The sequence below is a fragment of the Rattus rattus genome, chromosome 4 (assembly GCF_011064425.1).
Source record: "Rattus rattus isolate New Zealand chromosome 4, Rrattus_CSIRO_v1, whole genome shotgun sequence".
Taxonomy (NCBI): domain Eukaryota; kingdom Metazoa; phylum Chordata; class Mammalia; order Rodentia; family Muridae; genus Rattus; species Rattus rattus.
In genome coordinates, this window is record NC_046157.1 from 131,842,334 (window position 1) to 131,856,265 (window position 13,932).

The 13,932-nt window shown below is 44.6% G+C and overlaps 1 protein-coding gene and 1 long non-coding RNA gene across 2 annotated transcripts in view; one reads left to right on the top strand and one right to left on the bottom strand.

Moving 5' to 3' along the window:
- The window catches only part of LOC116899400, a 56,864-nt gene that overhangs the window by 22,459 nt on the left and 20,473 nt on the right, over window positions 1-13,932 (bottom strand). The window contains exon 2 of the long non-coding RNA XR_004387728.1: window positions 9,585-9,634. This is a non-coding gene — a long non-coding RNA (uncharacterized LOC116899400). The remainder of the gene's footprint in view (window positions 1-9,584; window positions 9,635-13,932) is intronic.
- LOC116899399 (60S ribosomal protein L30-like) lies at window positions 884-1,280 on the top strand. The gene has a single exon (XM_032901130.1). The coding sequence runs from the start codon at window positions 933-935 to the stop codon at window positions 1,278-1,280; it is 348 nt and encodes a 115-aa protein (XP_032757021.1). The 5' UTR covers window positions 884-932.

Sequence of the window (13,932 nt, forward strand, 5' to 3'; positions counted from 1 at the left end):
TGGGGGACAGGGAAGAGCAGACCCAGGTGACACTGGGAACAGGGAGGAACAGAGAGACCCAGGTGACACTGCTGGACAGGGAGCAGCAGACCCAGGTGACACCGGGGACAGGAAGCAACAGAGACTCAGGAAGACACAATGGGTAGAAAATCTGCTGGAAACTGAACAATCACAAATGAGCAACAAAGATTTTACCCAAAACAGGTGACAGGGCAGAATAGGAGAGGAGAGGAAAGAAGGAAGGAAGAGGACAGGCTGGGAGACAAGGTGGTGAGAGGATAAAGAGAGGACCAGGGAAGGGGGGACAGGGAGGAGGAGAGGGAAGAGAAGAGAGGTGACACTGCTGGACAGGGGAGGAGGGACAGACCCAGGTGACACCCAGAGACAGAGAGAAGACAGACAGAGACAGGAAGACAGAATGGGTAGAAAATCTGCAGGAAACAGAACAATCAGAGAGAGAGAACCAACAAGATTTTGCAGAAAACAGAGAGAGAGAGACAGAGAGCAGAAGAGCAGAGAGGAGAGACAGAAACAGAAGACAGAGAGGAGAGAGAGAAGGTGGTGAGAGGATAAAGGAGGAGAGGGACAGAGAGAGGAGGAGAGGAGACAGGAAGAGACAGAGAGAGAGAGAGAGAGAAAGAGAGAGAGAGAGAGAGAGAGAGAGAGAGAGAGAGAGAGAGAGAGAGAGAGAGAGAGAGACAGAGAGAGAGACAGAGAGAGAGAGACAGAGAGAGAGAGACAGAGAGAGAGAGAGAGAGAGAGAGAGAGAGAGAGAGAGAGAGAGAGAGAGACAGAGAGAGAGAGAGAGCGAGCGAGCTCGCTCGCTCGCACAAGAGTGCCACAGAAGAGAACTATAAAAGATCACCCTTGGCTCCCTGGCCATCTTGGCGTCTGATCTTGGTTGGGGGTTGTCCCGCACCTAAGGCAAGAGGATGGTGGCTGCAAAGAAGACGAAAAAGTCTCTGGAGTCGATCTACTCTAGGCTCCAACTTGTTATGGGAGGTGGAAAGTCTGTGCTGGGGTACAAGCAGACTCTGAAGATGCTCAGACAAGGCAAAGCGAAATTGGTTATCCTCGCCGACAACTGCCCAGCTTTGAGGAAATCTGAAATAGAATACTCTGCCATGCTGGCTAAAACTGGTGTCCGTCACTACAGTGGCAATAACATTGAATTGGGCACAGTGTGTGGAAAATACTACAGAGCATGCACACTGGCTATCATTGACCCAGGTGATTCCGATACTATTAGAAGTATGCCAGAACAGACAGGTGAGAGGTAAACAAGAAAGTTTTCCTTTAATAAAGCTTTGCCAGAGCTCCTTTAAAAAAAAAATCACCCTCGTGATGTCTTTATCACGTGGGTGATGGGTCAGGCAGCCATGGCAGGACTCATGGATGCCATCTGTGAATTGGTAATGTATCATCAAGGTTCTTTCTAAGAAATGATACTCCCCACTAAAGCATCATGGGAAAGAGTAAGTGTGGTCTGAAAGGTTCAAAAGGTGAGTGAAATGTGAAAGAACCCAGATAGAGCGTTTTGGCCCCCTCTGCCACAGGGTGACACGTGAAAAAGGAGATACTACTTTAAGCAAGGGCAGAGCAAAGTGCTGTGTACAGACTGTCATTAATAATCAGGTTTGCAAGCCACAGATGAGAAAGAACAATGTGCCTGCTCCTCATGGATATCTTGCAAGAATCATCTGGACAGGGCAAAGCTCTCTGTGCTACCTCCCCCTTCGTCCTGGCTTATGTGCAGGTCCTGGAGACTGAGCTGGGGCCTTCTGCATTCCAGGGCCACACCCACAGCCTATTACTTAAGTCCTCAAGGACAGACTTTGTTATTACACACAAGTTCTGTGTATGTGGAAGGGGGGACATATGTGCATGTGCCTGTGTGTGTGGAAGCAACAGGCTAACCTTGGGTATCACTCCCCAGGCACCAGGCACCCTCCTTTTTTTTCTTTATTTGAGACAGGGTCTCTAATTGGCCTGGAGCTCGGCAAATAGGCTAGGCTGACCAATGAGACAGGGTTTGCCTGTCTGCTGGGGTGACACTCATGTACCACACATCTGGCCGTTTGACTTGGGTTTTCAGGATTAAATTCAACTCTTCACAATTTAAGGCAAGTATTTTACTGCCTATCTCTCCAGGCCCCAAACAAGCCCTCAAAATCCCTAAATACTACTCATAGAAACTTATTTGTGGGACTGGAGAGATGGTTTGGTGGCTAAGAGCACTGGTAACCAACCATACCTCCAGTCCCAGGGGATCTGACACTGTTTTGGCCTCTGTAGGCACTGCACACATGTGGTGCGTAGACACACACAGGCAAAATGGAAATATATATATATATGCATAATAAAAATTTTAAAAGATCTTATTTATGACTACTATACATAAAAGCAAACTGTGTTTTAGGTACTCGATCTATTCTAAGGTATCTACTTCTGTAGAATGACTAATTAAATATAATTTATGTTAGCTAAGCCAGGTGATATCTTGCACAGATCATTAACCGTATCTCATTAAGAAGTTTCTATATCTTCGAATCCTCAAACATTCTAAGGGGCTATGATATAGATGACTAATCATGTTAAAGGGAAAGTATTAAAGGATGTCCCCGAGGGCTCTTTAAAAACAGCGCTTAGAGGCATAAACAGGAGGCATACTACAAGGTTATGAAGAATGGCAGAAAAAAAATCCGACGGTGGCCTATTTCCATAACAAAGCACAGAAAAGAATTACTTCCATTAAGCTAAAATGAACTGTTGTTTCATTAAGCAAGTGTCTTTATTTACTCTTTGCTCTATCTATGATAATAGCACATATAGCTGAGAGTCACGGTTCATTTTTTAATTTAGGAAAAGGAGGAAATCGTCTACCCTGAGGAATAGTTTTCTGGCTGACACAGTTCGGCACACTTGAGGGGGAAGTGTTCTTCATACTCGAGTCTTTATTAAACCTTCTGTCCTGAGATACAGAGAGAATGCTCTGGCCCGCGGTCAGCAGGGCGTGCGCCCTGGCGGTCTCCTGTGGGCTTTGATGAGAAATGTATGCCGATCGACCTTCATTTGGGCACTGGTTTTGTGTGACTAGTGGTGCACATCCTGAAGATCTCTGGCTCTGGGAGAGAAGAAATGAAGCAAAGGAAGTTCCCCTTGACCGTCATACCACATGTTACTCAGCCTGGACCTCCTACGGGTCCTTTATAGCCCACTAGCTATGGCTACCACGTTACCCCCTTGGTTACTTGTTTCTTATGTTGGATGATCTCAACCTCCAAGTTGGCTCCTAATTTCAGAGTTAATCTGGCTAATCCCTATAAACGGATCCCCAACACACAGATCACAGATGGGCTAACCTGATACATATTCATTCACACTGATGAACAGAGTCTTGTGCTCCAGACAGTGGGCACAGCGCTGGGAGAGCACGGGATAAGACAGAAACAATGTCAGTCTCTAGTCTGTCTTGGGATAGCTAGATCTGCCGTGTCCTACCATTCAGCTCAATCTTTGAACAGAGCACAGGGAAGGAAGGAGACCGCTAGCTGGTAATCAGAGCTAGCCCTTACAGGACAGGGCTATCCGTCTCCTCGTCTTGTGACTGCTCTGAGTAAGCCACAAGTGCCCAGAGTGCTCTTCAAGTTTTTATTTTCAGAAAATTTTGTAAGCCTCAAACTATTTTTATGCCCCAAAATGTTAATTTGTAGATACTTCTTTGAAAGAAAAAGAACATTCCTTAGAGATTTTTTTCCCCCTCAGCAACAAGGAATTCAAGTAGGCCTTTTATTGGCACTCTATCAACTTCTACAGCCAAGAATGCTCAGGGTTAGAACAAAACCACCAAGGTGCCTTTGCTACTGACTATGGCCCAGAGTTCAAAGGTTAACCTCTGAGAATGCTCAACCCCTCCCCTTTCATTTCCCTCATAAGTAACCTCCAAATACCAAGGATTAGAGACCCAGGGTGCAGAATCTTTCCATCACAGACCTGGAAAACAGCAAGTTATTGCTAGTGCTGGTCTCTCAGAGCATTAGTCAGAACACCTGCAAACCTCTGTCAGCCAGATTCCCACAGGAGGTCAGCCTTTCAAGGCTCAGTTCTTAAAACTGCCAAGTAAACCATTCTCATAACCAGTGTGAGGCTCCATGTTGGTGGTGTGCGGAGGGAGCTGGCTATGAAGTATGGACTAGGGATGGCTACAGCTCTACCCTCTGGAAAAATGGAAAATGGGAACTGAGGGAGTAACTGCCATCACCTGCTCCTTTGGTGGTACGCTTTCTCAGCAAAGACATTTCCGTTTAGAGAAAGGTGAACAATATAGAATTTGGCTATTTTATATGTATGTATACTTGACCAACAACAAATTTTGGTGCTCTTAAATGTTTATACCGAATGCTCCCACACCCCAAATCAATTTAAGATACTGTTTAGGAAAGTATCTGAAAACATTTGACTTGTTTTGGAAAGTGTACATATTTTTCTGACGTGCACATTTTCAGTATCCCACTCTTGACGTAGCAAAAGTATTCGCTTGAGGCCCAGCATTGCAGGTGCTATGGACTGGCTACTCGGGCGGCGTGAGGAGCGGCTGCACACCACAGACCTCTGCTCAGGAGCGGTGAGGAGTTAGTCACCGTTCTCAAGGGAAACCAGTCATGGAGCGATGGCCCCCGTGACGTAGACTCTACCTGCCTATCTTATGTCTTTGCCTTTGGTTTTAGGGTAAGCCAGGCTCTTGGTGAAGAAAGTGCCACCATAAGAAATGTTAAATTTGGGCCGATGCCTCCTCCTTCACAAGAGGTCCATGGGAATGTTGTTGTGGAAGTAAAGGCAAACTTTAGAGATGACAACCCAAATCCTGGAAGCTCCAAGACTCATCCCAGGACCATTCTGGACACGGGTGAGAGTGACTTGAAGCCCAGTGTCCACATCAGAAAGAGAACGAGAAGCCCAGATCAGTTATGGGTTGCTGTAACTTATTTAAAAGCAGCATTCCCAACGTATCTGTGTTTACTATTTTCTATGTATTTCTAGAATTCCCTGAGGAAAGCCGAGCCATTAGCGACCATGTAGCATCAGTACCACTTCAAGGATGAAGATCACGGGCATCCTGAGGTGTTGTGAGATGGCTGAGATGAGATGGGTGAGAACTCCAAGCACTGCAGTCACACTGTGTGACAATGTCCCTCAGCTGAGGCTGGCAGGTTAAATGGAGGCCAATCAATCCAAGTTAAATCAATTACATTCCCTCGAGAAGCTTCAAACTAGGGAACCCGGCACCCCAGCTTCTGAAAGCCATTACTGCTAATCACATCAACAGTGTTGCCTTATTAGAGAAGACACCCTCCACCCTTTGTTGCTTTGTTTCTGAGGCAGGGTCTCTAATTGGCCTGGAACTCACCAAATCCAGTAGGGGCTGAATGAGCCCCAGAGTTCACCTGGGTCTGCTAGGGTGACAAGCATGTAGTATCCCCTGAATGGCTTTATTTGGGGTTTTCTTTAGAGTTTTAGCACCGATGTATGCATACTTGGGTAACAGCTTAGTTCTTTTTTCTATTTTTATATTTCACATACATGTAGTTCTATTTCTATGTGACAACATTCCTTTGTATATTCTTTTAGTATCATGTCCATTGGTAGTTCATTTTGTATCTGTTGCTAATTCTTCCACTGCGATACAGTATTTCAACGTATGACCACACTGTTAACACATGCACTTGAATATATACTTCACTAGAACACACACACACACACACACACACACACACACACAGAGGGAGAGAGGGAGAGAGACAGACAGACAGACACAGACACACGCACACAGAGTGAGAGACAGACACAGACACATGCACACACACAGAGTGAGAGACCGACAGACACAGACACATGCACACACACAGAGTGAGAGACAGACAGACACACACACGCATACACATAGAGAGACAGACAGACACAGACACATGCACACACAGAGAGACAGACAGACACAGACACATGCACACACACAGAGAGACACAGACACACGCACACACACATGCACACACACACAGAGACAGACAGACAGACAGACAGACACGCGCCCGCGCGCACACACACACACACACACACACACACACCACACTGAGCACCTAGGGGTGGGGGCGGGGGCGGTGGCGGAGAGGGAGGTAGTTTAAAAGATCCTAAGTGAAATTCTAAAGGAAATTAATTCCAATGTGTCTCTTGCCAATCAATTTTAATATTAACTAGTTCTCACACAGCTTTGAAGAAAGGTCATTTAATTTCTAGATTTATCTTTCTGCAGAGTTAAATCCCTGCACATTGACCAAATATACGCTATGACACTAGCTACATCTTAGCTTACTCTTTTAATTCTGCGATTCTCCGTAGATTAATTGAGGTTGCTTCCCCCTAAATCAGTCCCCAGCACACACTTTTACATAAGAGCATTTTTCTTTTTGATAGAGCCAATATTGCATATACTGAAAGAAGAAAAGGTTCTTTCAAAATTGAAAGCAATTCTGCATCAAAAGAGTTTCAACTTAACACAAATCAAGGCTGTAAAATAAAAAAATATTGTTAATTTTGTAGCCAAATTAAGGAATGCAATCACAAGTAAAAAAAGATCAATCTTAAAAGGATTTTAAGTCCAACTTCCAAGCCTTGAGTGTTTCGATTGTCACCAGCGTATGAGTGTAGAAAACCATTTCTACACACAATAGTGTGTTGGTGTCAATAGTGTAGCACCGACAGAATGTGCTTACTGTTGTCACTCCTCCTGGATGACAAACAGCAACTACATCCTTCCTGTACCCGAAACTTCCCACATGCTAGTCACACAGCTATGTTAGTCTGTCAAGGCAATCTGACGAAGGAGGTACTGCTATTCCTCCCGTCATATAAGAAGAAACTGAGGCACAGTAAGAGAAAGTAAGTTCCCACATCTGTGAGTTTGTGAGTTGAGGCTGACTCAGGCAGGTGCGATGTCTCAGGGCTCAGTTCCCAGCACCCACCCACATGGCAGCTCATAAACGTCTGTACCTCCAGGGAACCCAACACCTTCTTCTGGCTTCCCCAGGCAACGTACACCTTGGTACACACACACGGATGCAGGCAAAGTGTTCATACGCATAGAGATAAGCATGTTTAAAAGCCGTACCTTTGTGAATCTCAGACTGCTTGCTACGCATTATCACCTTCATGGCGGCTGACATTGTTATTGTTATTTTGATAACAATAGATCTTCAAGATCAGGGAATAGTTTGTGAACCCTGGGAGGGAAATCTACATACATATATTCTGATTTATGAGGAAATTGTGACGATGATCGTAACTAAGCAACCCTCCAATTCTGGGAGAACTAATTAAGAAATGAATTAAGGGATTCAATGGGTACCCAAATTAGTCATTAGGGCTCAGAGATCTGGAGCTCTGGTCTAAATCCAGTTCTGGCACTTGTCTCTAAAATAAACATGACCAGATAAGTACCCCAGCTCACAATTAAAATGGATTTAGATGACTCATGTGTCCGCATGGGAAAGACCTCTTCCTAATTGAATTCGGACATCTCTTCAGTTATTGTGGGTTTCATTTACCATTTTCGCAGTCTTTTTGTAACTGCTGGCAACGGGATTATGCTAAGGGAGAAATCTCTTCCATCAGCCATGCCTGCCGTAGCAGCATAAAAAGACAGAAAGCCGCGCTATGGAGCGGTAATTAGAAAATTCCTTAAGTATGCTCATGTGGCATGTGTTTGAGACAACTACCAACTGGCAAGACCTGGTACAGGAGGGATGTCTGATGTCACCGATCTGGGGTAAACAGTCAGGAGAAGTAGTGTTCCAACACGCGATTAGAGCAATCTCTTCAGGCCAAAGCACTCCGGCTTCCCACCTCTAATATGATTAGTGGCAGACAGCTGGAGGCAACTCATCCTCCTGACAAAAATATGATCAGAATTGTTTTCAATTGGTACATCTTTCCACCAAGCTGCTGCCTTCCAGCAGAATAATCAGAGCTTCTGATTATCTGGTGTTCGTTCCAAGGAAACAGGAATTGACTATGTCCTTGCTTGTCTGGTGAGGAGAAGGCTGCCAGAATTTACATTATAGCTCTTCAGTTGCGTAAGCAAAAGACAACAGGGGGGAGAGGGGTTGTGTTCATGTACCTCTGCTCACACGCAATGTACATATGTATGGACACAGAAATAGTTTGTCCTGTTTTTATTATAATAATTCTCCTTCAGCAAATATAAAGTACTTCCATGGTGACTCACACACAAGGAAATCAAACGTCCCAACCCATGCATGAATTATGACCAACTCCCCCCACCCCCCAGAGTCAATGACTCTTTTCAGAGTTACAGTCATCCTACTGAAGTTCCTAGTTTATGGAAAAAGAATCAAGTTTAAACACTGATGGGAAACCTAGGAGGCACCTAGGCTTGCTTCACTGGACTGTGTCAATTTGGAAGTTGTGTTTTTTTTTTCTCTTAAATTTCAAGGCCAAAAATCTTTCCACATGGAATAAATACAGACTGTTGAGGAATCTCCACAAATGTATGGAACCCAAAGCAACCTGCTTTTTGTCTCCAAAGACTTCTGACAGAATCATTCACCGTGAATAGCTACTGAGACAGTTAACTCTTTCGTTATTTTTGTTTGTTCGTTTGTTTGAGGTGGGAGGTCCCACACTGTGGCCCTGGCTGGTCATGAACTCACAGGAGATCCATCCATCTGCTTCCTCCTTTTCTGAGTTACTGAGAGTAAGGACAAGTACCACCATACCTGGTGACAATTTGCATTTTACTGGAGGTGGGTTTCCTTTACATTGATGACCTTGAGCTAGCCAACACCTTTGAAGATGACTGTAATTATCATATCTCAGATGCGATCAGGAATATTCAGGATGGTTATAGCCTATCCAGATACCACAGAGAAGAAAACTGAGGCTCAGAAGAATGAGAAATAAGACCGTGCAATTATTAAGCAGCTGGAGGCTGGAGGCAAGGCCAGGCTGGCTGACTCAGTCTGTCTGCTCCCGTTCCATGCTGACCGAGGACTACAACTGAGAGACAGACTTCCAGACTCATTGGGGGTTGTCTTCAACAGCACGGGCCAGGGCTGTCACTGCCACCCTGCAAAGCCAGGCAGTCTGGCTCTAGAGCCTGTGCTCTTAACTCTTAATTCCCTTCTAGTTCACAAGGATGCCTAGAATAGACCTTGGTTTCTTTTTCTTTTTGTGGTACTCCAAAGTATCTTACATGATGATATTCTAACAATAACCATGGAAACACTGATGTAGATGGGAAGGGGAATGTGGGTGGGAAGGGTGATGTAGATGGGAAGGGGAATGTGGGTGGGACAGAAGTGGCTTGGATACCTCGGCCACATGGCCCCAACTGAATAGTCTCGGTCCTCACATTTTAGTGACAACTGTAGCCTGAAACTTTAAGAGGCAGCTGAGACCTCCTACCCATCAAAACTGACTGAGCTCTACAGGAGTCAGCCGCAAGTGAAGTGTTAAGTCATCCACAAAGACAGGAAGACCTCATAGGGAAAGAGGGGACCACCTCTACTTACCTGGGAATCCACAGAGATGTTCCCGAAAGCAGCCTGGCTTCTGGAGTCTCCTAGGAAGAAATTAATTTGGAGGGTCAGACTGGTTGGTCTCCACTAGCAACATCCTCTCCCATTCCCCATCATACTTGCCCCGCATCCCAGAATCTTGAGTCTGGCAGATAATGAACTGGTCCTCACACATGACTTAATTCAACCTTGGGTAGGCAGGGTAATTCGAGTCTGTTTACTCAGCAGTAAACTGGGGATAATTATAGCTTTCTCACCAAGTGTTTCGCTGCACGATAAGCAAAGCGTGCAATGCATTCAACACACCGAGCACGGAATGGTGATATTTAACAATAGCTGGCATTTGTTACGAATTTAGAAAGTGCCTGGCACTGTTCTAGAGTTGGCCCCCCATGTTAGTTCTCCAAGGGAGGCACTGGCACCATTGGCATTTCACAGAGACCAATAGACAAGGCACGGAAGGGTCAAATGGTCTGACTACTGAAACTATACTAGAATATATCGTTGGACTGGGAGTCTAACGGTGACAAAACGTGGTCACATAGTATTTGCCTAATTAAAAATAAATGTTTGCTATTGTTTCTGTTGTGTAATATGATCTTCTTTCTACCAGACTTAGCCTATAATGTATGATGACTGAAGTCACCACTCAGCCAGTTACTACTCAACCAGCCACTCATTCACACACCACTCCATTTCTACATTTTTTAGTAAACCCAGTGTCATCAGTAATCCTCAGAACACTCTGTGGGGGTTCAAATGCTTAAGGGGTCACAGATCCCACAGTTATAAGTTCAAATTTAATGAGGCCTTTATAAACTTTATAAACCGCCATTTCCCTTTGGGCCACAGCTGTCTTCCCTCTATCTAGAGGAGTCCTTTGCCCCAATTCCTGGAGAACAAGAAGAAGGGACAAGAAGAAGGGTGCTTGAAAGAAGAAAATGTGGATGGGGCTGGAGGAGGTAAAGGAGAGACGAAGACTAAGGAGGGATTGTATGAAAGCCTAATTCAGTAGAAGATACTTAAAATGTGTACACGCATGAAAGAAATCTAAAGTGGAATCATTGACTAACAGGAGAGACAGAGCTCAAACTAGACATTCCCTGCCACCAAATGAAACCTTGAATGCTGGGAATGGGTTATATGTGGGTGAGTTGTGGTCACAGAGGCCCCATGGAACCCCCAAACAACCTAGGCTATTGGCAAGGGTGTTGGTTGCTCCCCACAAGCTGGTGATAACTTACTGCTGAAGATAACACCTTCATAACCCATAAAACATAGAAAAGACGAACTGGTGCTTACACAGAGCCTTCACCCCCTACTGACTCTCGTCCATGGTACTGGAAGGGATTCTTTCAGAGGAGAAAGGTGAACATCTACTGAGCCACAGTCCCTGCAATCTCTAATGATGACTTACCTGTAAAATACACTGGCACAATCTTGACACAAAAGCTGTGTGAGTCACCCACCACTATCTGACTGGAATGTAAGGCCAACTCCATGGGATGGAACCCATGCCTGACACTCACTGCTCAGGTGTTCAAGAACCTGAGAGTGGATAGGCCATAGCCCTAGGGGAAAACCAAACACTACTGCACTGCTCAAGGAATGTAGCAATGACTCCTAATGTCGTTCTGCTATACTCATAGGCCAGTGCCTTCTTAGCCATCATCAGGAAAGCTTCTTCCCGATGTAGAGGGGAAAAAGGACAGAGACCCACACCTGCTGAGAATCACAGACCTTGAAACACTGCACACCCTAAGTGGGATATCATCACCAAATTCCTCCTTCCAAGTCTCAGAGACTCTGTGGAAGAGGAGAGAGAAGGATTATGAGAGCCCGTGGGGATGGAGCACACCAAGGAATCGAGGCCTTCCTGACACAAGATGACTGATGAGCTCAAAAAAGACTGTGGCAGCATGGACAGGTCTAAACTAAATGGAGTCTTTGAAGTGATCAGAGTTAGCCCAGGACCCACCAAGGCCAAGTTCTTAGCCCAAAGGAAGAGTTATTTGCTCCAGAGGGACAAAGGATAGAGAATAAAAGACAAAGACAGGAGATAGAAGATGAGGGAGAAAAGGAAAGGAACAAGGGAGAGGGAGTAGGGGTATTTGCCCTGGGGTGGAACAAAGGAATCCCTGTGGGTACAGGGGAGATGGATGTGGCCCAGAGGAAAATGGCAGTTTATAGAGGTATAAGAAGAAACCTTGTGTTGGGATGGGGTGTTTAGTTTTAATTGGACATGTAATTAGGGTTGCCAAAGGGAGCTGGGATTCAATATTTTGATACCTGGACCTTGGTGTCAGCTTCAGGAAAAGGAAGTGGCCAAATAAGGGCACAGACCTTGGTGGCTAGCCTTAGCACTGTAATCTAATGGTTTTTAGCAAGCAGGGAAAAGGGTAAGGGACAAAACCTTTGCGCCTGTGTTGGCCATGCTCAGGCCTGCTAGAGCCCTTCAGTCCCAGTGCTTCAAGAAGAAATGGACACACACCCCATCCCTAACCCAGACGCTATCTCGAACTGATAATCATTTGCAAATGAAAAATTAGTTTTCTCAGTAGGTATGAAAAGCACATTTAAGGGTAAGCCCCATGCTCAGAAGCCAACACAAAACAAACTCAAAGGAATCTTGAAAGCTTCTGTCCCACAGTGCTGTCTTGGCAATGCTTTTCCCTTATATATTTGCTTATATATTATAGGTTTGCAATTTTGTTTTAAGAGGGTTGTGTGTGTGTGTGTGTGTACGTTAATGTCTCAGCATTAGCTATATGTTCATTGTGCTTTTTCTTTGGATCTTTTTCCCAATTGTTTGTTTTGTCCATTTTAATTTTATCCATCATTATTATTATTGTTATTATTATTATTATTACTACTATTATCAATGTCTAGCTGCATTTTGATTAGAAAGAAAGGCTGTGGGTTTGGGTGGGTTGGAAGTGGGGAAGATCTGGAAAGAGTTGGAGAAGGTGAGCCATAATCAGAATTGCATAAAAATATTTTTAATAAATTTTTTTTTAAAAATGAAATGATACGGCATGCCTGGCTATGATACCACTTCTCCAGGTATTTCTCCTCACCACTAACATCTCTGGGTTTCGTATTTACATGAAAAGATTGACCTGGACATCCCGAGACACTAATCTGCAACTACTTCTTTTAATCTTTTCTCCCAATAATCTGGCTTCCAAGGGAGAATAAAACACTTCAGTGGCACGAACAGTGTCAGGACAGTGCCGAGGTCATTCACATAAAACACAAGCCACATTTCATAATCAGCCTGTGTGCAGGATCAATTCTTATCACAGGAAATATTGGCAACCAGAAGACAAGGGAAGAACGCAGCCTGAGGACAGGCAGGGTGCCTACCCTGCTCTATCCTGAACCCTGGGAGTGACCCCAGAGAATCAAGACCAATCTGAAGAAACCCAGGGTCACGGGTGTCCAGCAGTTGGTGGATAAGGTAATTAGGCTGATGGGGTAGATCAGAATACCTGTTAAAACTAAAGCAGAAAACAGCCACTTAATGAGATGCCTGGACCATAAGTCAGGTGAGGACGCCATGGAATAGAGCTCCTGGGGCTTCCTGACTTCAAGTATACCAGGAGCCATTTGATAGCTCTGTGTGTGTGTGTGTGTGTGTGTGTGTGTGTGTGTGTGTGTGTGTGTGAGAGAGAGAGAGAGAGAGAGAGAGAGAGAGAGAGAGAGAGAGAGAGAGGGGGGGTATCTTTGGGAAACATTTACTTCAACATAGGACGCTACTGACTTTATTTACAGATCAGTTCGTCACACTTAGATCCATTTGCTTTCACAAGAACCCCTTGGAGGGGAATAATTCAGTGAGCGTAATACCTCCATTAAATAGGAATTGATTTCAAAATATGCTTTTCAAAGTTTTGACAAAAGCAATTTTCTGATTTTCTTTATGTACCACCAAAGGCAAACACTGTTGTGTTGACAGTGTAATAAATGAGTTGTCAAATATTAAACATTTATAGATTTAATTTTTAATAAAGGCTTTTAAACACACCCCAAAATATCCATCAATGTTTGACATGGAGAGCTGCCTTTTGGTAAATCCAATCCCCCACTACAACTGAACTTGGCACAGGATATTTATGGTTCTCTGACACAACAAGGTGGGATTCCTTATGGGGTAGTGAACAGCTACAGCACGGACGTTTGGAAGGCAGAGAGTGGCCGCACATGTCAAGTATTATTTTACTAGGGATGGATACGCTGCCTTTGTAGTTTCTATTCCCGTGCCTGGGAATCATAGAGGCTTTCACTCCTACCAGACTCTGAAAGGAGCTTTATCTGATGCAAGAGCAATATGGCTGATTCC

Bases quoted from the DNA above. Each gene is read 5' to 3' on its own strand.
- LOC116899399 (XM_032901130.1), top strand. From the start codon at position 933: ATGGTGGCTGCAAAGAAGACGAAAAAGTCTCTGGAGTCGATCTACTCT.